The sequence below is a fragment of the Acanthisitta chloris genome, unplaced genomic scaffold (genome assembly GCF_000695815.1).
Source record: "Acanthisitta chloris isolate BGI_N310 unplaced genomic scaffold, ASM69581v1 scaffold18366, whole genome shotgun sequence".
In the NCBI taxonomy this organism is placed as follows: Eukaryota; Metazoa; Chordata; class Aves; order Passeriformes; family Acanthisittidae; genus Acanthisitta; species Acanthisitta chloris.
Window position 1 is genome coordinate 174,930 of NW_008678999.1, and position 26,325 is coordinate 201,254.

At 41.7% G+C, this 26,325-nt stretch overlaps 1 protein-coding gene across 1 annotated transcript in view; it reads right to left on the minus strand.

Moving 5' to 3' along the window:
- PTPRF (protein tyrosine phosphatase, receptor type, F) overlaps positions 1-26,325 on the minus strand; it is a 289,331-nt gene that overhangs the window by 168,620 nt on the left and 94,386 nt on the right. The window contains exon 4 of the mRNA XM_009077131.1: positions 25,617-25,758. Within this exon, the coding sequence (XP_009075379.1) occupies positions 25,617-25,758 (142 nt within the window). The remainder of the gene's footprint in view (positions 1-25,616; positions 25,759-26,325) is intronic.

Genomic DNA, 26,325 nt, shown 5'->3' on the forward strand with positions numbered 1-26,325 from the left:
CTGACAGCCCTGGATAACGTGAAAACCAGTCACATTTTCAGTGCAAGCATCTGTTCTTCCCTAAAGTAAATCCGATTTGAAAAAAATTGGTGCTCGTGAAGGAGACCAGAAATGGAAGGCCTGGATCCTTCTCTTGTTGTGCCTGCTGTTACACCTCATGCTTTTCCCTTGTGTTTTTCACAATTAAGTGAGCAATACCAAGATTTTTCAAGTGTTTATGTTTCAGTATCAAAGTCAGAGGTAAGTCCCCAGGGTGTGGTGGAGGGGTGTCTGGGCTGCAGCCCTTCATTTCAGCCCTTTGTACCAAAAGCAGTTTCTGTGAGGAATGGGTCTGAAATACCTGTGCAAGGCAGTGTCTCTTCTGTATGTCTAGAAAGTACTAAAAAAACCCACAAATCAAAGTCACAGCCCAAATACTGTAATCCTACAAAAAGAACAGCCAGCAGGAAATGGAGTTCATTACATCATCTCATTGCATCATTGATGGCCCCCAGAACTGCTAAGGAACCACCACCAGTATCCCAAGGCTGCCTAAAGGCATAAATGCTGGAGCCTGCCTTTTTGGAAAATATATAATCAATCCCAGAATGCCATGCATCTATTATTACAAATATTTTATTTCCTTCTTCATTAATATATGCAAAGCAATCAGATTTGAGCCACAGGAGGTAATGAAAAACCAACTAAGAGATAAGGGCCTTTTTGTGTGTTGTGCTATGCATGCTTAGTTCCTATTTTAAAAAGAGACCTTGAGCCTACTTTCGCAGTGCTTGGAGTGAATGTCAACTGTAGAATTTTAAAGGCAGGAAGAACTGCAATCCTGCAGAAGAAATATCGTGATCCCTTAAATAAAGTGCACCCCTGACATGATGAGCCTTGTTGTCAGGCTAAAGGTGAGGCCAGAAGAGTCCTGCAGCAAAAGGACATCATAAAGACTGAAAACAAAGGTCAAAGTATTTGGCAGCAGTTTTGATATAACCAGGCAGCTCAAAAGATGCAAGGAAAGCTAAGTTTGCAGGGGTGGAGGAGGATCTTATTTGATGAAGGGCTTCTCATTCATTTTTTCCATCTGTGTTATCTACTCTAATAAAAATGTTATCTCTGCCTACAGACCTTGTGTCTGAACAGCCTCTCTGTGAAAGCGAGCTACATCCTTAGCAAAGCACAGGATGCTGTAACCTGGTCTGTAAGGAAGAAAACCATAGTAGACAGCTCTGGGCTGCACAGAGGCACTGGCAAGGAACAGGCACATCACACCGCCTCCTCCACGCTTGGTACTCCTCCTGGAAAGATATTGCTAACACTGAATCCAGAGTTGTAGGAATGGTTTTAACATGGAGAAACAAACCATTTTATAGAGAGGAGTTCCAGGGTCTCAATCTGTTCACCTTATCAAAGAGAAGACTGAAAGGTAACCGGATCAAAGAGACTAAATACCACCACAGAAAGACAAATTTGATTAGAGACTAGAGAATCTTAATAGATAAAAGGCTGAAAGGCCAAACTTTCAACAGGTTAATTAATAGCTGAAACAATACTCCATGAACTGCAGAGGACTGCACATTGCTGACAACTGTCAAGTTAAGATGGGATGCTTTTCTAAAACATCTTTTCAAGTTCAAACAGGAATTAATCCAGAGAAAGCCTGCATGAGAGATCACAGCTTTCCGACTTTTATAATCTCCAAATGCAGCAGAACAGCAGTACTGGATTTCAGGACAGCAAAGCTAAGTCAGTTCAGGAATAAGCACAGGAATAGCTCACTAATTTCAACAGGAACATTTGCATGAGCAGGACTCCACTCACATCGAGAAACATGCAACCAAGGGGCTTAATAAAAGTGACAAGCATAGAAAATAAGAACGAAGAAACCTACTACATTATAAAATTAAGGTAAAGTAGGATGTTTATTTAGGAAGAAAGCTGAAATGTCTGAAGTGCAAAGTGGCCAATGAAGCTTTCGTACAGACCAAGTGAAACAGGAGGGAATAAATAGGTTATATTATTTTTGCTCTGAGGTAAAAAACCGAGCTCATTGTTCTGACTGGCAGGTGTCACTGTCTCCCGCAGCAGACCCCAGCAGGAGAGACTGAATCCAGGTGGAGAACTGGTACAGTATGGAGTAGTTGCTTTGAAGACTGTGATACCAGGATGCACAAAACTTCTTTATTTTAAAGAGTCTTTATTTAGTACTGCAAGAGTTTCCTAGCTTGATTTATGAATCAATGAATCTGAGAAATGTTAAGTACCCACATTTGTCCACAGGAAAAGTTTAGGCTGATTCTGAAAGAAAAATCTGGGCACTGAGCTCTGTTTGCTTTAAAACCTGCCAGAAAAGCTGCTTACCAAGCATCCCCCAGGGAACAGTCTGAACTCCAGAGACAAATATCCTAGGAGACCCACGACTGTAGGTATTCCCCACTCTCCTCTCATGAGATTTGCACACCAGATGTTTGGCAACGGCATTTCCTTCTGTATCTTCTACCTGTTCTGAAAACAACTGTGGCTTTTTCAATTATCTGGGAGTTGATTTGTTGCTTTAAAAGAACCACCTGCCCCATAAGTCTGTCTTTTTCACTGTGCTGCAAACACAGGCAAGATGTTTATGATAGCAAACAGCAGGAGTGTTCAGGAGTCTCACCAGCTCTAATTAAAACAGGCTCATCCTACAATTTTACCCATGTAGAACTGCGCTTGCTTATTTGTATAAGTGCACAGGCTTAGCTTGCAAATACCAAAATACAGGTGTCAATATATGACAACTGTAAGCTGCTGAGAAGGGAGTTTTCTGCTAATCCTTTCGAGCAGATGTGTTGCAGCAGATCAAAGAACACAAGCTCCTGCAGGCTGGACTAGCACATATCCTGGGGACACAGTAGGGAAACACTCGTCACCTCTTCAAGCAGGGACACCACCATTAGGATGAGCACAGTAACAGGCACACATGGTTTCTATCACCACCAGTCCAAGTAATCTATTTGTTGGGCACTAGGATAGAGCCCAGAACAACACAGCCAGTGCCCCACAGGACTCTGCTCTTTTTCAAAGGAGCAGTGGCTACCATGAGCGTTGTGAAAGATGCTCCTGTGAGGTGCAATGCAAAGGAGGGAGAGAAGCTCAGTCAGGCAATGGACAACCCCTCCCTTACTACTTGGTGCTGGGAAGGGAGCAACAGCATCTCTTCAGATAAGCCCTAAAGGTGCACGGATGAGACAGCTCTGCAGGGACATGGCAAGGATTATAAACACAATTTCACTTCGTTGCTACAGGTGAACAAACATTGCTCTGGTAGTTCAGCGGCACTGCAGTCTACAACTAAGCCTGCAGCACACAGGCTGCTTCAGCCGAAGGCTCTGTTGTCAGCACAAATAATTGCCAAAGAGAGACCACCGAGCAAACAAGCCTTTCAAACCAACCGCTCACTTCCTGGGTTTCTCGAAAAGAACATTCCAAGTGAGATCTCCAAGCCATACCAAAGGCATCTTCAGGACAGGTGCTCCTTCTGAAACCACAAAGAGTTCTGGGTAATGAATCCCTGTCCCATACAAAATAAGAAGAAAGACGCACCAAGAGTGAGTCCTAATACAAGCCTGTGCACTCGGCAGTGCCTCAAAGATTTGAACCTTCTTCTCAATATTACAGACAGGGAAGGTTTTTATCTTCCTTTATATTAACATGCTAATTTAAACTGCATTTTAAATAACCACTCTCTGGAGTCTCCTGAAGGTTCACAGGATGGCAGTGGATGACTTCCAAAGGTATGTCCAGCTGTCTCAAATCTTGCCTTTAAAATTCCGTAATGGGCAACTTGGATGTTTTGGAGTGAGGGTCTGAGACCCGACTGTCTGGCTTTCTGTGAAGGACAGAGTCTGCAACTACAGCAATGCAACTCTCCTCTCATTCCACACTAAAAACAAGGCCCAGATGAATGTGTTAGCCATGAAGAAACACAGAAAGGACAATGCGTATTCCAGTTCAGCTTTTTAAGGTTCATGTGTAGTTCAATGACTTCCATGCTGAAACTCAGTTTTCCAGGGATTTCTCCATCTACTGCAAACATATTTCATGGCATTTTAACTCTTACACAGCCAATATGGCCTCTGCTATTTAAGGCCCTCTAAATCTTTCTTAAGCCAATAGCCTCTCCCAATAGGTTTTCAATCTTTAACATTTTCCCGACAATATTTAGACTCAACCATCATCTTTTTTATCACCCTGTAAGAGTTATCACAGAAAGAGTTTAAGGAACGTAAGCGACTGAGACAGAGTATGTGGCAGCCAAAATGACACCTGAATGGCAGTCGGGAAGGTCTGACAGTGAGGTGGAGATGTATGCAAACATCCATGCTCCCACTCACTGGGCTCAGATGGCACCAGGGGTTTGGTAGTGCAGGACAGACAGGCTGCCTTGGCTGCGCTAACCAGCCGTGGGAACGCAGCATTTGTACAACAGCGTAGCAAAATTTCTGTGACATGATAAAAGCCTCCAAAAAGCTATGACACTCTTCCTTGGAGAAAAGGTAAAGAGTTATCACAAGCATTGTTTTGCTCTGAGCAAGCATTTCTGCACAGACGTGTTACTCCAGAGTGACAGCCTGTGCTGCTAGACTCCTTACCAACAGTTTGCACAGGGCTTTACAGAGTTAAATGTGAAGCATTCCTCCTCCTCGGGGTGCTTGAAGCCCAAAGCACACCAATCATGCAGAGAAATTAAATCCAGAACTTGGGGAAAGGAGATGTGTGAGATAACATATCATTTTATATTGTCAGCTATGCACCAGCATCATGCTATCAGTGAAGCACAAGGGGAAAGGAAGGGACAGGGCACTTAGGAATAAGGACCAAGTAATGACTGCAGGGATTTCCCTGGCAGTGAGGTGCAAGCAAAGAGACAGTACACAGGAAGAATGTGGCTGAAAGAGCAGCATGAAAAGCAAAAGCCAAAGGACATACAGAAAACTCCCAATGGCTGTAAAACACCAAGCATTATACAGAAGAGACAGAGATTGTTGGGAGAGGGCATTTGGCAGGCAGAGATGAGTGAGGATGGGCCAGTGCCACACTACTGCTGCATACATGAAACCAGTCTTTGTGGTAGCAAAAGCTAAATCTCCTTGTTTTGCAGAAAGATAATGCATGGGCAGTGAATGTTGCTGATAGCTCCTCTAGTCTTGGGACAGCACATCCCGAAGGACCTCACCTCCTGCAAGAAATGGCAGTAAGATTTGCAAGCTGCTATTAGGGTTCTGTCAAATTAATGAGCCTTAAGGGTACAAAGCTCTTCTCATGAATACAATAAACTGCTGCTATACTGATATAAGCTCTTTCCAGTTCAAATATTGATAGAGGAGTTGTGATCTACACTGGCATTACAATTTATGTCCAGTCTGGAGACATCCCTTGTTTTATAGACATAAGGCTAACAGGTTGGTTAGAGGTCAAAAATGAAGAAACAATTTTCATCATTCTTGATTATCTTTGAGAGATCCTGAAGCAGATGGAAGCTGCTCAGCCATTCAGCCGGTATTACATATTTCACTCTGACAAGGCTCTGGCACCATGAGCAGAGGGAAACCTGAGCAAGAGTATTTCCTCCCATTTAACCTTCTTTATTATTAAATCTTTCAGTCATCAGCAGAGCATTTCTGTGAGTTGTTTTTTTTAAAAGCAAAATACAAAGTTTAAGATAACTCTTTTTTACACACTCAGATCAGAGTCTTGAGCCATGTTCTGGTTTTAATTATTAAGACTGCCGGATGCTGTGGATCACTGACTGTAAGACAAAACTAATTCCTCTTCAGCCAAGCACTGCTAGTACAGAGCCCATATATCCCCAGGTATTTGCTAGTGGAATGAAAGCTGGTTACAGCTATCTGGCTCAAAATTAACTGACAGCATCAGCGCAGACGCAATTCCTGACAAGCTCCATCTCTCAAGTTATGAGATTGCCTGGATTGCAAGGTAGCCCACCCTGAGCTACCACCTCATGTCACAACAGACATTTAAATAATAAATGGCAGCTCTTATTTTATTCAGCGAGGCACAGTTGAGGCTTTGCTAATTTTAACCATCCAATTAACCTAGCAACATTCAGGATTTGGGAGTTTTCAGAGTTCACTACTTCCGAGGAGGAAAGCTCAGTTACACCAATTAATATTCCCTCACTAAACTGCACAAGCAGCTACTTCCCAGGTCTTTCTGTGGTTTGAGAGGCAATGAGAACAGCCAGGAGTCTTGCACCAACTTTTTAAGCTTCCCAGACAAAGATATTCTTCCAGGTAATGCTAACCCCCTGGCTTGCTCTGGGCTCACACAAAAATAGACATACTCTACTGCTTTACCAGCAGTGAGAAACAGTTGCTGGCAGAAAATAAAACAAAACAAGTTTCAAAGACAAGTTAATTTTGTATAAAATTAACTATGATGTCTTAGCCCAAACCTTTTCATTAGCTGCAGCACACAAAACAGTCACCATTTCTTTTTAACCTTAGGCTAACACTAAACACGTATCCCCTGCTGGCACGACTGCACACATTTCTTCTGCAAGCTCAATGCAAGAGACAGTATGCCCAGAGACGGGCAATGGAAATTCTTCAGGTCACTTCAACCCAACATAAATACACATCTACTGTATCTGAGCAGCAATCACAGTGAATCCTGTTACATCCAGCTGGCTTTTCCTCTCTATTACACACAAAGCTGTCTTTATAGAAAGAGCTAGCTTGTAGCACCTCTCCTTTGGTTTATGCAGATTACACTGCAAAGTGTAAGAGTGCTCTGAATATTAAGCTACTGCATCTAACTTTAAAAAAAATAAATACATAAGCTGAAGAGGAAAAACAGGGGAGACTTGGCAGATGTTATCTGGCTATTTTATTCCAAACCTCTGGTGTATCCTCACATGTCTTTGCAAGCAGGACATGAACAAGGCACCTGCCCCGAAGCAGTGGGGTCTGAGCAGCCACTTCCCAGCCAACACAGCTGCTACAAAGTCAGAGCTTTTTGCCTTTCAATTACCTACCTCCAAGAATAAAATCACAAAGGATATCAGACTCTGCAGGCAGCACAGGGAAAAAACTTTTCCAACCCCTGCTCTAGAATTCTGGGAACTTGCAATGGCTTTTGAAACACTCATCCCCAGATTTCGCAAGGATGGATTCTTTCCTGGATCTCTTCAGCCTAATCTCTTTAAGCCTGGAAGTTAAATCTTCATCTAGAGTGAAAATATTTTACCACCGTAATCTAGTTACGAATATTTACACAATTTGCTCCAAATTCTCTCATTACAGCTGCCATTCTCAATTATTCACAGGTAGTGGTACATGCAGTTTCCGTGGAAACCTGCAGCTCACGACCAACTGATGCGCAGCCAATTGCAGGCAATGGGCACTCGAGCAGAACTGGTCGGCTGCGTAATTGTGCTCATATTTGACCATCTCAAACCTACAGGTAGCAAAAGACTAGTTTACATTTCAGTGTCTAAATTTCAAACATCTTAACTATTCCAGGAAGCAACCAAGACCTTGTATCTCCCAAAGCATAATAAACTTGATGAGGAGGCTGTAACTTTTATGACATCGCATTTTCAGCATTTCACTATCATTTTCTGTATTTACCATTGAAAGTAAATGTCAGATTACTCTACCATAAAACTGGTCATAAGTGATTCACTCCATTACACTTCAGGACCTTCCTTATTTTTAACTAGTGAATCTCTGCCAGTCATTTGCCTCAGAATGTGCTCTCTTTTTTTCTTTCCTTCCAGTAGTAGCTGCTTTAGTTTATTTTTTTAAAATGAATATTCATACGATAAAATTTCTTATTCCTGTAAGCTCCTTTCAGCATTTAATGTTCTGAATGTCATGGAGCCTCAAAAGCAGCTATCTTAAAAGATTTCAGAAGTGCCTTGGAAATGCTCTTTGGGTTGTAGTAATGCACAACAGAATAAAAGCATAGCCCTGTCAGGCAGAGATGTGAAGCCACCCAACATTGAATTGCTGAAGCCTGGCCATACAGTGAGGGCTCCCCAGCTATTACCCTGAGCTCTGTAAGACAACAGACTCCACTATTTTTCTGTTCGGCTCACTCATGCTTCTGCCTGACATACGACATTCCACGGAGGTGCTGACTCTCGCCAGGCACCTGCAATGCTTCATCACCCACACTTCATGTTTTCACACAAGCTCCTTCACATTTTTTCCCATGCAGTGCTCCAGGCTAAGTCAGAGGCCCTTCCATAGCACTTTTACAAAGACACAGGACTCCAAACCCTTCTTTCCCAGGTAAAGCTCTTCAGGATTCAAGCAACAGTTGTGCTGCAACCAGTGATATTCCAGGTGATCATTTTGTCTCCGTGTTATCTCGTGCCATGCATACAAGTTCTGCCATATTCACCTACTGTCCTGTCTCCTACCTGGACTTTCAGACCTCAACACAGAGTTCACTGTAGCAGGGTGTGCCTGCATGGACATGCTGTTTCAGGGGCTCTTCTATGAGGTTCTGCAATCACAGACTTCATTACTCTAATGGCACATGAGTTTGCTGTGCCTTCCCTGTGAGCTGAGCCTTCCTCTTCTACTGCCATCCAGGAAATCAACTCGAGTTTCACCACAAGTAAGATAGTGCAAGACACATTTTTAGTCAGGACTTTTCCACTTAGTGTCAGAACTGCAGTAGTAGATTATGTTTCTGGTGTAAAACAGCTACTGAGCTAACCCCAAATGAAGAAGAGTCACCTCAGACACAGATACAGAAGCAGCACCATTCAGTCACATCTAGATGCTTAGAGCAAGGAGCATTGCTGTGACTGGTGGAAATTCTTGACACAAAGAAATTAAGCTCTAACTAAAGGGAACAAAATAAAAACATTTGTTGCACTTGCGTTGTTTAAAATTTAGGGTTTGCCAACCTATTTGTTTTTGAAAATGCTCAGAGTTCATAGAGGGAACTCTCTACATGTTACTTCATGAAGCACTTGCAAAGTATCTTTATGAAAATCAACAGCTCTATTGGGAGAGCAGCAAGTGGAATGCCTACCCTGCACTGCTGCACAGAGCAGCTGACAAGGTAACACACAAACATGTCCTGAAAAATGGCACACAGTATGCTGCCACTTCCCTGAAAAGTATCAGCAGATCATACACAGACTTCTTTTATAAAAACATTATGATAAAGGAATAAAAAAAGGCTGCTGTTAATTCTGCTGGTGAAGTGGAAGGTTATCATCTAAGACAGCTGACCAGTGGACTGAAGAACTGTCAGCCTAATGAGTTGTACTTCTAAACAAACTTTGGACTCCTGCATACTTACTCACTTAAATGGTACTTACTGGAAAAGCAGTAGCACTTCAACTAGAAACACTGTTCACTTCCCCTTCCTGAAAGATAGCCAGGGAGACACACTGATGATGGGGGAACACCAGCAAAACTTCCTATGGCTTAGCCAAAACTCTACTGAAACTTGTATTTAACTGCACAGCTTCAATCCTAAAGATCCCAGTCTTCACTGAGTATCTGTCAAGAGTGCCTCGAAGACAGAATGGCCTTCTGTAAAAAAAGCCAAAATAACTTCAAAAAATGCTGAAAGGGTCGCACTAGCAGTAGCTCTACAGAGTCATTGTTAAACTGAGTAACTATGGAAATCTGGGTAATTTCTGCTGGTGAATCTTGTGCCTGCACCACTCTCTCTGCCTCCAGAGTGGCTGTAAAGTAGCAATTAATGCCACAAGGAGACCAAGTTCAAACTCTGTTATATGGCAGTGAAGTCCAGTTTCCATGAAATCCAGCATGTCATATCTCAAACTGAAAGTGCATAAAGTAATGAATCACCGGGTTATATTCAGATTCTGCAGACTCATTTTTCAGCCACAGAAAACCAGTACTTGCCAGGCTTAGAATAGCAGCACTGATCTAAAGGCCAACAGTGCTGCAATTTTTTTAAAAAATGCATACCATAAAAGAACAGGTTAAGTGATAAGAGAAGGCATTTCAATTCTATGCTTCAATGAGTATTAGTGACACAGCTGTTAGGAAGGTGGAGAAGATGAGCTGTCAAGTTTTGTGACTTAACTCATGTTTCAGACCGTTTTGTTATGCACACCCATTCAGGGCTTTTTTTATGAACACTATTTATGTATTTGCCACTGGTCAGACGACCTACAGCAGCGTAGGACTAGACAGGACACAGGACACACCTCAGGTCTCTTGCCTTTCTACCACGGAGGAGGAGGGCAAGATCAATAGGAACAGCTCTGTCTGGCTCAGCTCCACTCTTCAATTTACTCCAGCATTGCTTATGGCCTGCATAACTGACAAATAACATCTCATTTGTGTTAGGATTAAATGTTCTAAGAAAAAAATGGGAAGATGGCTTAAACCAAGATTTGATTGTTGACTATCTCTTACTGTCCTTCATTTGCATCAAGTAGCTCAAAATGCTGAACTGGCGAGCCTGAATATTAGGGCAGATCCACTGATCCAGGGCTGAAATTTAGCGATGTAGGGAGAGAAAAACTGCCTTGGTGCCTGACAGCTTTTGAGATTTCACTTTGCTGGGCAAAAGCCCTTAGTCAGGTCTGGAGATGAGAACGTGCAAGCTTCTGCTGCCAAGATCGATGTAAGGAAGACCTGGATGTAGCCTTCCACAGTTGCTAAGCTCTTGCCTTAGAGCTTTTTCCCCTCATCATAGCTACTGAGGCAAGCTGCAAAGCACATCCAGCCGCAGGCCTGCCTCTGCCTCACAAACATGGAACATCTTGGGTTCTAAATAACGAAGACAGGCGAGTGCTACAAACTGCGCAGAATTAAAGAGGCAACATCCAACATATTAAAAAATGAGTACAAAGTAAACATCATGAATTTAAAAAAAAGTAAAATACTCTGAGTCACTGAGCCAGTTCTCTCCTACTGCCCACCACAAGACCCTTCCTGAACACTGATTTTTTTTAATCTAGTCTGACCCTATGCACTGACTAACCTGGACAAACATGACTTCCAGAGTTTTCCAGATGTGTCTTCAGGTGCCACAGGAATGAGCAAAACCATAGGCTCAACCTGCAAGATGGGAGCAGTCCTGGAAGATGGCAACACAGAGGGCTCACAGTATTAACCCAATACTGTGCCGGATAAGGTAAAGCAACTCCACAGTGCTGTCCAGCCCTGTTTCTACTGATGAGGGTGCATGATTCTGCTCTTGCAAACACCATATGTTAAATCACAGCTAAATAGACTAGCACTTTTTAGCACGAAGACACAATGATGGATACAATAAAGAGCTATTAAATCCAGAGTCCCTTCTAATAATAATAACCCACTGTCCCTTCTCATAAAAAGCCTACAGGGCATAAATAATATTAGCAGTTAACAGGGTTGGGTTTTTTTCTAGAGACCACACAGTGAAGCGGGGAAACATCTTGCTGTATGTGATATTATATGCACACCAGAAGTTACACTTCAAAGCATGACTAAATTCTTCATTAGTCTGACTAAACCCACTATCTCTAGCTCAAAAATGCCAGAGGTACACATCAGTAGAGGCTAGAGAAGCATGTGTTCGGGGAAATCGTTGCTATAAGCATGGTACTTATACACTTCTCTGGCATTCAGCACCGGCTCCTGGAAAAAAAAAGTGGGATAGTCTGACCTTCAGTTTCAATCATTGCAGTTGTTTCTTATGGCAGCAAAATACAGTGCGAATTGCAATGCATGTATTTCTAGAAAAACACGAAAACAGCACAGAGAATTTCAAGATGAGCTACAAAGGCAAGCCAGGAGCTAGAAAATAGGCCATACAACAGGGGCTTACCAAGCTCAAATGTTCAGCCTGTTAAAGAGAATTTACAGAAGCTTACATGAAAAAAGGGATCTCAGGGACACAGGGCAGAAAAGAGGGTTTACAGTCTCACAAAGAGCCAAATGGCTTGGATTGAAGTTGAGATTATACAGTTTCAACACTGGAATTGTATATTAATTATTGGAATAAACTGATGAGTTAGCTCTGGATGCATAGTTGCTTTGCACTTTTTCAGGTGATATCGTATATAGTTTCTTAAAGACATCCTTTAATCTAGCTTTCAGAAATATCTGCATGGCTGAACCAAATAAGATGTGAGTGAGAGATGCTAGACACAGATCCTCTTACCACAGACCCTGTGATCAGACTGGCAGTGGATAGAGAGCCAGGTGCATTGGCTGGTATGTGCTTGAACAGATGCTGTCTATTCGCCCTGGGTACTCCCTGAAAAGCCTGAAGCGAGAGGAGTCTTATGGGTTTGTCTGCACTAGAAGGTGGTATTAGAGACAGAATGTAACCACAAGAAAATGCATTACCTACGTAATACGGGTATAACTTTACTATGATTTAACAGTGGTTATAGTTTGCCTCATCAATGCAAAGCCACACTCCATCAGACAGACAACTTAGATTTCTGCTTTGATCAAATGCAAGTCTCTAATAAGGACCAGTCTGAATAGTGGCTTCAAATAGGGCAAGATGCTAGAGGTAGGTTTAATAATTAGGATGTTTTACAGAGTTTGCCACACGTTCTTGAATTGTTGGTGCCAATCAGTTTTTAAGTCAATACACTGAAAGTTTTAGAGGTCTTCTGGGGCCATCTAGAATGATAAACAGTTGTTAGAGTTAAGCTAGGAACCAAGTCAACACCCCCTCAAACTTTAAAAGTTAAAATTCAGAATCCTGAGCAAGACAGGAAAACAGAAAATCCTGCTTTTGATCTTGGCATATTTCTGGTGACTCGGTGCAGGAAATAACCCCATCTTGTGAGCAAACACCAGGAGAAAGCAGGTGACACTGAAGAACATGGCAGCCTGCAGAAAGAGAAAGACATCACAACTCACATTCTGCAAGGCCAAGGTTGCTGGGAAAAATCAAATCCAGCTATTTGAAATATGGATAAAAGTCACATAAAAGTACAAGGAGAACCAAAAGACTTTCCCTCTGCCAACCACAACAAATGGCTCAGTAATACAAAATGTCAGTTGGCACTTGAAGCACAGTGGATGGACAGAGAGAAAGTGCATTTTTAAATCATTAACACATTGGGAACACACAGATGTGCAGTTCAGCTACATCTGTGCATTGTAATTTCTACACTAGTCACAACTTAATGAATCACCAATTGTGACAAGATCAATGAACCGAACTGAACAACAAACTAAAGCTAGTAAATTCATGCCTGGGGCAAGAGCGAAGGGTTTATTTTATTATTTTTTTTAGTACTTCTATAATTTTTACTCTCTAATTAGTAAAAACATGAATTCTCCAGAACCCATTTCTTTTTTCCTCCCTTTTGAAAGTCTTACTGCAAAAGATAAAGATTTCATTCATGTTTGCTAAATTCAAGTCTACATACTACCCATCTGATCAGCAATTTCGTCTTCAGGACTATGAGCACATGGCACGCAGAAGTTACAATCCTAGGACGTGCTCTACATGCCAATCAGGTGGACTCTGATTGAGCCTACCACCTCTAGGCAAAACAACTGCTATTTTTTCCACGAGGCCAGATTACTCCTGCAGGCAAAGTGTCAGCTAAGGTTCTCTGCAATGCTACTTTTTGAAGGGACAAATTCATATCCAAATCAAGCAACCAAATCATTTATTTGCAAAGAACACACACTGAGTTTCCCCCTGGCTTCAAATTCAACAACTTCAATGCTGGTTTTGCTGATGACACATCTACATGCATAATCCAGCTAGGTTTCACATCAGTGATATTCTTACAGGAATACTCTGCCCAAATCAACCTCCTGGCAGGAGGTAGAAGACAACACCCCATCTTACAGAGCAAGGTCCATGCAAGCGAGGGCTCTCCCTGCTGTCCTCTTCACTCTTCCAGGTGAGCCATTTTGATCTCTACCATATGTAGGCTTTCAGTAAATAAATACCTGCCAGGAGTTCAGCTGGGCTCTTGTGTCCCTGCCAAACAGGCTCCATCGGACAACAAGCTCTCTGCTTAGCCTGGCTTGTTTGTCACATGTTTGGAGTGGAGCTCCATCTGGAAGGCACTTCCATGAACTGTAGCATGGCTGGCATGCACTACTCTTCCCTGCTGGGACTCGAAGTGCAGGAGATGCAGGCTCTCTTTAGAAGGTTGATTCTGTTCCTCCTCCTGACCTTTTTGTCTGCCCTTCTTTACACCTGATGTCCTGTCACCCTGGACTGTGCATTGGCCAATTCATTACATTCCCCTGCAGCAGCTTTTGTTAATACCACCCTGTGTGCAGCTTATGCATTTTTCATCAGTATGTTTATCATTTCTGTTCTCTCTCCAAGGACTTTCTCCTTACTGGGACCAACTGTGGCACTGTCTAAATCATAGAAAAACAAATTCCAGTATTGCCTCACTTGTAAACAAAACGCCATTTTCAAGCTGTAGTGTTTTTAAGGTTTGGTGTTTTGAAGGTCTCCAACAGGTTAATGTTTAAAGCACCTTTCCAGTGGTCTCAAAGAAGCTAAGACATCACAACATCAGTTCTGCTGCACGTAGCACTTTGTGCAGCAAGTTTTATTCAAAGTATTCTGCATCCTGTGCTGACAGGCACTCTTATTGCAAGGAAATTTCCCCCAGTTCCACCTTGGAACAGCGACACAACAGTGAATATTCACACACTACAGCTGGATAAAGTTATAGCTCTGATTGCTATTAGACTTCTCCACTCAACTCAAACACCAAGAAGTTGGAAAGGTTTCATCCAGGCTGGACCCTTGTGATAAAAGGATTGAAGGAACAGAGCACAGGATTAGCACGACAGATGAATACATTGCAGTGTTTTCCCATGGCACCATCCAACCTGCCTCATCGAGGCACTAGATAATCTTGAGAAGACAGATCTTATTATACGTCACACCCGCTGCTCTTCCTTAGGATAAAGGATTTGAAAGAGCTATTCTGGAGCTCTGGGCAGAAAGAATCTGAGCAGGTGGGAGTGCCAGAAAGAGTCACTACTTTATTATCCAACTGAAATAACCACAAGAATAAACAGCTGTTAGAAAACTCGACGCGGAAGGTGGTGTTTAACTACCCTAAGACTGGGCTTCTAAGACAGTATGTGGAATGCATGTATTTTAGGTCATCTTTATACCAAACATAATTTAGTCACTAACAGCTCAAGTTACAAATTAACAATGAACTTCCACAATAATTACTTCCTTGCATCCAAAATTAGGGCCAATTATTCCTTTTGCTCATTATCTTGGCACTGGATTTTAATCAGCAGCACAACCACAGAGCCTTCCTGACACCAGACTGTATAAAACCAGTACAAGACCAACAAGAGATCCATAAGGACAACTAGGTGCAGGACTTGTGAATAAGCTTGGCACACAGAAACCAGCCATCAGATGATCAATATTACAGCTGCAAAGCCAGCTTTGTTTTGTACATCTCAGACCAAGACCAAAAGGCGTCTCAGCAGCAGCAGTTACGTGATTTTCCTTTTTCAGTAGGAGAGGAAGTTAAAGTACTTGTGAAATGTTCTCTTCCACAGGTACAGTGAGTAACACTTGAAGCACACTACACCCTACATGGACATGCTCTCTTCTGAACAGCTGTTGTGCTACAAATTTATTAGCATGCAATGATATTCCAGTTTCATATTTTTCTGGCTTTCATTTTAAAATCTTGATTTCTCCAAGAGTGATTTTTTTTTTCCCTTAGTGAGAGGAAGAAGATAAGGCACAGAACATAAGATGACTGCACAGAAACTTCCCTGCATGCAGAGAGTTATGCTTTTGCAGCTGTAAGCACTGCATTCCCCACTGTCATGGTTATCACATTCTGTTCTCGCCATGCTCCATTTTCTATTTAAGAACTTACTCTCCAGTTCTATCAAGGGGATATATTCTCCCAGTTCTGCACAAGAAGGTACAGAAGACCACTGTGGTGCTTAGTCTAAATAAGTGCCTGTGTAAGCCATGGCTTGCCAGTGAACGACAACAGGTCACTAAGCAGTGAGCAGAGTCTCCCAGTTATGAGCAGATACAGAAGAAAAACTTGCCAAAATAGCTGAGGACTCAGACTTTCCAGGGCACCTTGCACTTGCTCTTGTCCTTCCCTTTTTCCTTGGAAGAAAAGCAGATAATCCATATGGCATTGTCAGGCAGCATTTCCCATTAATTTCCAATAGTCAAACAATGAGTTACTAACTCTTTCAGAAGGCTATTCTACAACCTAACAGATTTCAAAGACTCTACAAATACACCAGCAACTAACTTTATTAGTCAGCAGGAGATAGCAGCAGGGCTGACACACAAGCTACTGAGAGCACATCTGTCAATAACAGGTTGCTACAGAGGCTCTCAGAACAAGGCATCTTGAAAGAGATCCAGCAATAAGAAAGGTCTTTTGAAACACCTGATGATAAAGACCTATTATTTCAGTTTCTGATGGTCACCAGTAGATGTTAAATCTGACAAGAAATGTGGAGGTTTTTTATTCTGATGAGCTTTACAGTATACAGTTACACAAATTATCTAAAGGAACCAAGTTCTTGTTTGCCTGTTGCAAATGAATTAAATAAATTTCCATTAAAGTGCCTTTTACAATAAGAAAATGATTAATCTATAATTATGGGTTTTCATTCTTTCCTTTTCTTCTCTGAAAGACGTCTAGAACCATGCATGCACAATTCATCAATAAAAATATTTTCTTCTGGCTGCCAGTCCTCCAAGCTAATTTTATTATCTGAGAGTCACCAGGTCCAGCCTCAGACTAGTTATTACCAAATAAACATTTTGAGACACAAATCAGAGCTCACTGACACCTAATCAACTACACTCTCCCGTTCACTATTTTTTATTAGTAGTGCAATAATGGTCCTTATCAACAAGTTCCTTGAACATCAGCTTCAAAATGATGAGATGCAGTAACAACCTTTGCACAAAAGGTGGGTCTTAAAATGACAGTGCTGTGGAGATGCTGTAAATAAAGAAGACAGTCACAAAAATCAACTAAGAAAAGCCAAATCACCTTAAGTAACAAGAATAATACAAACAAACATATGAAATAATTAGATTTTTTGCTGTAAGCCTGCACATATTGCTTGTAAACAAGAGGAGAGGAGATGAACATGGGTGCATTGGAGAAATGCAGAAAAGCTATGCTAGCCAGTGACCAACTAATGAAAAAAACAACTATGATCCTAGCACACATCTGATGGCATATCTCCAAAATCCAGTGCTTTTGAAAAGGCCCTTGCAAGGCTCCTTGTATGCACATCTCTAGCTGAGCATGCTCAAAAAAAGTCCCTGAAATCAAACAGAACAGATGCAGAATGGGACCACTGAGACTAGGAGAATGACAAAGATTGTCAGATCATCTGTGAAACTTGTGGGCATTTTACTGTAAGGGGAGGCTTTCTTGGCCACTTTCTGATAAATCAGGACCTGAACACTCTAATTTTTACAACAAACGTATCTGCTTTGAGATTTAAAATATTTTACATTATACCTGTTATTTTTGCCTTTCATTCCCCCATAGTATCTAATTAAAAAAACTTTATGGGACACCCATCTCCTTGGCAGACTTCACTTTGCTGCTCCATTCTCCTGCTGTTTTTAGGCTATCACTCTTTTTAGCCTAGGCCTGAGCCAAGGTTTCCACCCTGGCTTACTGCCTCCTGACACCATCAAAACCCAGTCCTGTCTAGGCTTTCTAGACACGGCTGTGGCCACAGGGGTCAGGGCACACGGGAATGCCAGCCTGTCTGCAGTGACGTGAAAGGCAGTGCTGGTGGCTGCTGCCTCCCAGCTGGGACCCATGATCAGTTCCAACAGAGAGTCAAAACAGATTAGTTTAAACCACAGACAATTTAATCTAACCTGTCTGATTTCAAACTGGAACAGAGATGCAGAAGCAGTTGTCTGGCCACCCCTGGTCTCAGCTGGGAGATGGCAACCCACAAGGCCACCTCCCCAGCAAGACAGGAACCTGCCTGCATGAGCACATCCCTGCCAGAGAGTTAAACTAATCTGCTTGTGCCTCATTTGCCTACTGGAATAGGCTGAGTATTTTGACAGTAGAGCAGCAGTAGCACAGGCTGACACACTTTCCATGACAATCTCCCAGGAAGTTGTAAGGTAACAGAGTGAGAAGCAACCTGTCTCTACACCCTGAGCCCAAGAAAAGAGAGAAAATAATGCCCAGGACTCAATGATCAATTTTTGTAACAGACAGAAGACACCAGTAGGTTGCCACAAGGCTCTGAATGAGCATCCACATTTCTGAATATCTTAATGAGGGATTTCAGAAAAGGAGCAAATTGAATGGAGACAACTGCTATTGGCAACAAAAATTCATAGCTGAACATGATTTTCAGCACCAAAGTCAGCACTTATAAACTGTTACAGAAACTTGGAATAAATCTCTTGTGTGAGAAAAGATGCTATGAGAAGTCTTTTAACATGACATAACTGCACACTTACTACTACAACCGCACACTTACAACTTCAGGCTGCTCGGCCATACAAACCCTGCATTAGAGTTTTTGCAGAATTCTGTAGAATATATTTCCTTCTTGTTCATTTGACACTTAGAGCTCACTTGTTTATTCGGGAAGTCCTTCCTGAATCACAGAGCCTGCTTTTGGGCATTGCAATATCACTGACACTTGCTGATAGAAACGTGGCAACATCCCATCCCGTTACAGATATAATCTCATAGGACCTCATTTGAGAGGTAAATATGCAGAAATAGCCATTTGCTGTAAAAGAAAAACATTCTAAAAGATTAAGAGGTCGGTACCTTTTCCAACACAAGGTTTTATGGGAGTGTACAGTTCCAAAGGGTTCAGCTTGGCATTAACTATGTGATATTTCATATAAAACTTTTCAAAGGTTGTATTTCTTGCTTCATAAACTTGTGGAATGAACCTGGATGTTAACCTCAGTGCATGGCAGTCTTCTGAGGGAACCTGCTACCACAGACACATTACATGGTTATGTGCCATTAGTTAATCATTTAAACAGAGATAAGAAATGGAAATTATGGCATTTGGGCCTCATATGTTCTAAAGATCTGCTGACTCTCCTGTTTGAAGGAGAGACCAAAAACAGTTAAAACTTTTCTACACATGAGAAAATTACTTCTTTGTCTTTCATTCAAAGCCAAGAAAGTCTTTCTTGTTAAATATTAGGGGAAAAAAATTATAAGAGCAAGACTAATCTTACTGAATCTTTGAAAGCAAATAATAAATATAATGAAGAGAACCAGAAGTTTCATTCCCTGGATTAAGATGACAGATGCTCTATAGATACCAAAACTTAAATAGCTGAAACAGTTCCTCAGACACTTCTTTCCCCTTGAACTTTTAGGATCCTTTTAGCCACTGGTCAGTACCTGAGAAATGACTAGAGCTGTTAGCATGATGACAGGGCTTCTAAATTAACTTACCTGACCTATACTATGCGATGTGCTGTCAAACAGCACAATACATTCTTTCCTTGCGAACACTATTTATACCTTAATAACCCAAGTCCATGTGAGCTCAGACTTCGATTCTTCTAGATGACAACCTAAATGTCTCAATGAGGCCACCATGAGTAATTGGCTTAATGTTTGTCATTTTAACAAGCATGGGACATGCTGTGATTCAAAGCAAATCAGACAGACTCAGGCTTCTTCATTTCTCTGCGCATCACTGTAGGTTAGGACATTTTCCTAAGCAGTGAAGCACACGGAGACTCGCTGTGCTGGAGCCCTTGGCAATGCAGTAGTTACAGAGGTCCATTAACTGGCTGTCTCCTATAGAAAGGAAGTGCTATTTGGATTGCTTGCGTAGAGAGCTAAGAACACAAGTAGGACCTCTGCAGTATGACCACAGAAGTCTTTCTTCCTGGGAGAGACCAAAGGAAGTTTTAACAGCCAATGAACATGAAACATGTAGAGGAAAGATTTGTCCTCTCCTGACCAGAGACATGAAGAGAATAGTACCAATCCCAGGAGCAGCAGTGTACAGGGAGCCTGAATTCATTTACACAATCAGAAAGAGCACATGCGAATGAATTCAATTTCCATTCTATAATTGTTTCTATTTTATAACACATTGCTATAAATTCTTCTTGGCAAAAAGATGCAAAAGCAAAGAAGACAAACATGAGCCAAAGTACAGTGATCCAACTGATCCTTTTGTAACTAACCAAACATAAACAAGGATTAAACATAGCTAACTTCTGTTTACCATTCCAATGACAAAAATCACTTTTAGATGAATGTTTACAAAAAGGGCATATTGGCTCAGGCCTTCTGAGATCTAGTTCTCTGCAGAAATCATTTGTAACAGTCAAATGTTTACCATTTACAGCATTTCAAACAGGGTAACCCCAGGAACTGGAATACAGCTGGCAGATGGTGAAAGAAATTAAGCTCATGACATGGTTCAGTAAACAGCAAATTACGATAAGGTAGAGGTGCTTCCCACCCTGGGACAACTGCTGCACTCAGGAACTTTCTAGGCGTGCTGGTTTGGTCCTGGATAGGCTTAATTTTCTTCATAGCAGCTTGTATGGCATTGTATTTTGGATTTATGCTGAGCATGGTGTTGATAACACAGGGATGTCTCAGTTATTGCTGAGCAGGGCTTGCACAGTGTCAAGGCCTTTTCTGCTTCTCACATCACCCCACCAGCAAGTGGGCTGGGGGTGCACAAGAAGTTCTGAGGGGACACTGCCAGGACAGATGACCAAAGGGATATTCCATGCATACAACATCATGCTTAGCATGTAAACCTGTGAAAGAAGGAAGGGGGGGACACATGTTCAGAGTGATGGCATTCATCTGCCCAAGAAACCATTACATGTGATGGAGCCCTGCTTTCCTGAAGGTGTCTACGTACTGCTTGCCCATGGGAAGCAGTGAATAAATTCTTGGTTTTGCTTTGCTTGCATATATGGCATTTATTTCATCTATTAAACTGTCTTTATCTCAATCCACGGATTCTCTCACTTTTACCCTTCCAATTCTCTCCCCCACCCCACCAAGACAGAGTGTGCAAGCAGCTGTATGGGGCTTGTCTGCTGGTTGAGGTTAAACCACGACAATCCCTTCTGGCTCCCAATGTGAGGCTGGAAAAGTTCAAGATAATGACTGATTTGACTGCAATGTCCTAGATTGAATTTATAGGTGTTACTGCTATTTAGCTATTAATTGACAGGCTCCTGTGCTTGCCATGGAGATTGCTTGCCTTACTGCATATCAGAGTCCAGTGCTCATTAGAGGTTTCTTTTTGCTTTCACTCCTTGCTGCGCTGGTTACCATGTCACTCTGCCATGCCTGGGAACATCTTGGTAACAGCCATGGTGATTCACCTGGGCTGACAGATGGCCAGGGCATCGCTGCTGCTCCTGTGCTGCTGCACTGGACAGGCTGCAACTCCAGCGTGAACTTGAGTCAAAGGGGCTGTGACCTGGGGATGAGCCCACACAGGGGAAGGATACCCCAAAGCATCTGTGGCCACAGACAAGCCTGTGCCAGAGTGAGTACATATCAAAGCGTTTGTGGCCATGGTTATGTGTCTGTGCCACAGCAGGTGCACCTCTGAAGGGACTGTGGCCCAAAGTTAAGTTCATGATAAAACATGGCACTAGGGCTCCAGTGAAACACTCTGAAACTTCCCTGACTTCTGTCAGCACAAAGTCAGCCACTAAGACTTAACTTGTCAGGTTACCTTGAGTCTGAAAACCCAGTGTGCAAGCAACCCTTCCCTGGCTTTGTGTCTGTCCTCTTCACCAGGTGCTGCTCTCCTGTGGAGCCTGGCAGCGCTCTCCAGGCAGATAACTACATGCCACATGATTAGAAGTCTGGAATAGAGGCATAAGGGATTTGCATAGATCGAGAATGGAAATTGGAGACACTATTTTCATTTTCATTTAACCTACTTAAAAACAAAGGGAAATGAAACTGAATATATTCAGTGTCACTTGGATGTGACTGTATGCTCTGGGTTACAGAGGAGTGAAAAAAGACTGCTTGTAAAGTATTAAAGGACCAGTTGCAATTAAACAGTTTCCCAGTCTGGAAACCAAAATCAAATGTCCAAGTTGGAAAGCCCTGGGAGAAGGGACTGATAACATACTTTGTATATGAGCCTCCTTTCTCTCCCAAGGAATCAATATACTCCTCCTTGTCCCCTGAAGACATTTTTTTCAGTGCTTTACCCTATCTTCCTCTTGGGTGGAGACTGACGGTATACTTCGGTGTACAGGCAACTAAAGACAAATGCTGTTATCGTCATCTTTCCCAATACAGTCGCCATGCTGAATGTACAAGGAGTCTTGTGGAAGGACACCACACACACACTCCTGCAATCAGCCTGCTGCTATGTTCCTGCATGCTGGTATCCTTCCTACTCACATTTCATATAACCTCCCTATTTAAAAAGCTTTGTAATTCTCAACATTACCACTGAATAATATATTTATTAATTTGTTAGTGCCACTAACTGTCCCCGAGGCTTTTCTTGAGAATGTGTGTCAGCTTATTGATTCTAGCCCTCCCCTCCCTGCACTGCTTTCCTCCTCTGCCAGGCAGGAACATACTTCTGTGCTGCTTCAGGTCATAATTGGAAAAAAGATAGAAATGTTCAATATGACTCATACATAATTCAGCTTATCAGCTACCCAGGAGAAATGAGAAGAGAAGGTATACGCACGTCTATTTCTTCTACTATCAACAGGAGAAATAATTTCCAGTTACTAAGTATACGCAGTTTGTTCACAACAGGATCTGCAGTTAGAAGGGAAAAATGAGAGACATGGAAGCAAAGAATGAAAGTGTACTAGGGAACCAAACTGTTAAGAGATTCACTTCTGTGAGAATTTCCAGTTCCTCCAGGAGACTGGACTCATGCTTCTCTCTTAATATTCAGAATGGAATAAGTTGGCAATTAGAAAGGATTATCTGCCTCTGATCTGTAAAACATTGCAGAAATCTAAATAAAATAAAGCTCCAGATTAGTTCGCTACAAAGACATCTAATAACAGCCTGCTCAACCCTGACTGTGACTTCTGGATTTAATGTTAAGGCCTCTGTTCTAAAGAGCAAATTGTGAAGAAGCATTAAAACTTATTGTAATAAAGGATTTTTAATGTAAAAATCAATACATGCTGTGTATTTAGCAGCATGTAACCATGAGGACCTCTATGATAGAGCTTTGTCATGCACCAGGGACCACTGCATTAGTCAAATTCTTGAAAGGAAGCGCAGAACGTCTGTATCATTCAAACTGCCACCCGAGAGCAATTACAGAAATTATTTTAACCCCAGAAGCAGAGGAAAAATCCAATCCTAGCTGACAGTCTTGAGAGTATCAAGGGTTCAATGAGAAATGTGTCATTTTCAAATATCTCTGCAAAATTCATGTTAGGAAAGTGATGGTGTAACAGAGAGGTTGGGAACTTACCACCGTTTGCAAGCCATTGAGACTAAACATAACCACAACCAGGGCACTGAGTTGCAATATCCACTTTACCAACACGTAAGCAAACAAAGGAATATTAATAATAAGAAGAAAATCATATTCACAGAATTCAGAAACAGTATAATCTATGGCAGACAACACAGAACAGTAAGATAACATGACAGAAAAAATACAGACCTGTCCATAGAAAGTCTCAAAGAGAAATACAAAACAGTTTTTTCTTAAAGATACATCTAATAGAATTCATCTTCGTCAGACAAGCCAGCACAAAAGGCACACATAGCTCTTCAGCCTTGCAATCAAGCTCACAACTCAATATGCATGAGCACATACAAACTGTTAGACACCAAATGTTTCTTAATTTTGCCTATTATAAGAGTGCCCAGCAAGGGGCTGATACTCTTCAGTTAGAGTGGGAAACAAAGCCCCCCAGCCTGCAGATTGGTTTTGGCCTTATGGGATCATGTTAAACTAGCATTACTCGCGATTAAAGGAACTTTCCAAACAGAAAAGCAGGCTCTGTGCCTGACTGGTAATGACTTTTGCTTCTGTGGCTCTTAAATTGTGTGCACACGTGTCTTTTCCCATCTCTGGCATTTCCTAACATTCCCTATTTATATGGTGGTCTGCAAGTTTTACTTCATCAGGAAATCAGCAGGAGCACCATGGAGCTAAGAAATACTGTTGTGCTCCTTTATGCAAGGCATGTCTCTGTGGGCCTTTGAACATTTAACACAGAGCAAATAAATTATTAGCGTGTGTGTGCATGTGCATACATATCCAAGATACATAAAGGCACCTGCAACCAAAGGAAACAGGAATGTGCTTGGAACAGTCGGGTATTCAAGAATCTAGTATCACAAAACTCCAGTTGCAAGAAGCATTTAAATGCAGATCTGCTCGTAAACTGCTGGAAGAGCTCCACTGAGCTTTATGCACTCACATATACTGCTGCAAAGGCAAGAAGTAACAAAAAGGATCTGATTTTTGTCCCCCAATAATTTTCAAGTCTATAGCAACTGTTATCCTATTCTTAATAATGCTATTACTGAAGAGCAAGCTGATCTTTAAGATGCTCCACCTCCAGAAACAAGAAACACAATCACATCAAGCACTGAATGATTTCTGTGATTCCCATCACCACAGAGCCTCAGCACATTACACTTGTTTAATGTATTCTTTGTCACAGAGCAGAGAGGAAAATATGATTACCTCTATGCGAAAAATGGGGATGGGAGAACAAGGAACAATAGGCAACTTCTCATGTATGGCTGGCACTCTCACCACTGGGATAACCAGTCCCCTCTGGTTCAAAATCCTACAATAAACACTTCCAGTCTAGTTTTTTCATTACTTAGAAGTTTCTACATCAATCCATAAACACCAAGCAATCTGCCTAAGCCTTTTCCTGCTCGTCTTAGTAAATGCAAGGGGAAAAAATCCATTCAGCCAAATGCCCTGGATTTGTAACACCTCAGTACATTTACAAAATCCTACATATAAACATGACAAAACTCACTGATGTGCTGGAAAAACCCCAGGTTTCCTTAAAAGCAGACAATAATTCTGACAATTTAATATAAAAAAATCAACTGATCACAAGCCTTTTTATAGTTGATAAACTGTTCCATTTAGCAGAAATAATGCAGCAAGCAAAAAAAAAAACAACCCTGCTCATATAGAGACAAGGATGAAAATCTATTTTTTACCAGGAGTGACAAAATTACAAGTTGTGAGTACAGTAAAAAATAACTCCAGCTAAATTCCACGTCAAATTCCAAACCTGAACAGTAACCTGAGAAACTTTGTGCTGATTTAATTGAGAAGTTTCTGATTGTCAGACACAGTACTTGGATACCCTGAAGACAGGTATTATATCAAAGCAAACAGATGAGAAAAGTACACAAATGTCTCTATAGCTAGCCCTCCAACTCAGAAACGACATGCCATGATCAGACAATGAAAACACCCTAAAGAATGTTCAGAATCTGCAATCCTTTCATGATTGCCTCACAACTATGAGGTTCTATCACTAGGATAAATTATAGCAAATTATGTAGGAAGAACACAGCTTTTCCAAACCAAGCCATAATAACACCATGTCATTTAAAAGCACCATCTCAACATGTAGCTGCCAAAGCCATGTCACCTGCCACCTAAGGCATGTAAAAACTTGCTCCTTACCTTCTAGCACTGTTAATTTGGCACTCGTGTTTATCTCCCCAACACTATTGGTTGCTGTGCACTCGTAGATAGCTTCATCTCGATGAACACGCAGGGGCTGTATCCGCAGAACTGATCCTGATCCATCATCGAACTCGATAACCTGTGAAAATGAAAACAAAACACTTCTTTACTGGCATCTTCTGCAATGAAAACTGAAAGCCAAAACAAGCCGGGGCGGAAAAACAAAAACCAAGCCCTGTAAGCTCTAAAATACCATGCAATTAGTCAAGTGTTCCAAGTCCAAAACCACAAAAATTTCAGTGTCAAGAACATATTTGTCCTCTGAGAAGGCCAGAATAAATGAAGATCCAATGAGGTTCTTTATGGATCAATTAAAGTTGACAAATTATCAACCGGGTAATAAAGACGTGTATCTGATGATTTAAAACATCTGAGCCATATTTGCTCTAATGGTTTTACTAATCACACTGATAACAATTTAGTGCCAACTTTCACCTTGATGGAAGAGCAGAATGATATACTCCTGTGGGACTGACAGGAAAACAGCAGCAAAACTAGAATAAAACCCTGAGCACCTAGAGCGCATGCTAACTCCAGCAGGGAGTGAGGGGTTTTAATGTCCTTCAGCATCAGGTACTTTGCAACTCTCGCATAATCAACAATGATGTAATTATGCTTCCTTCCCCAGCATAATCAATTAAGTCCT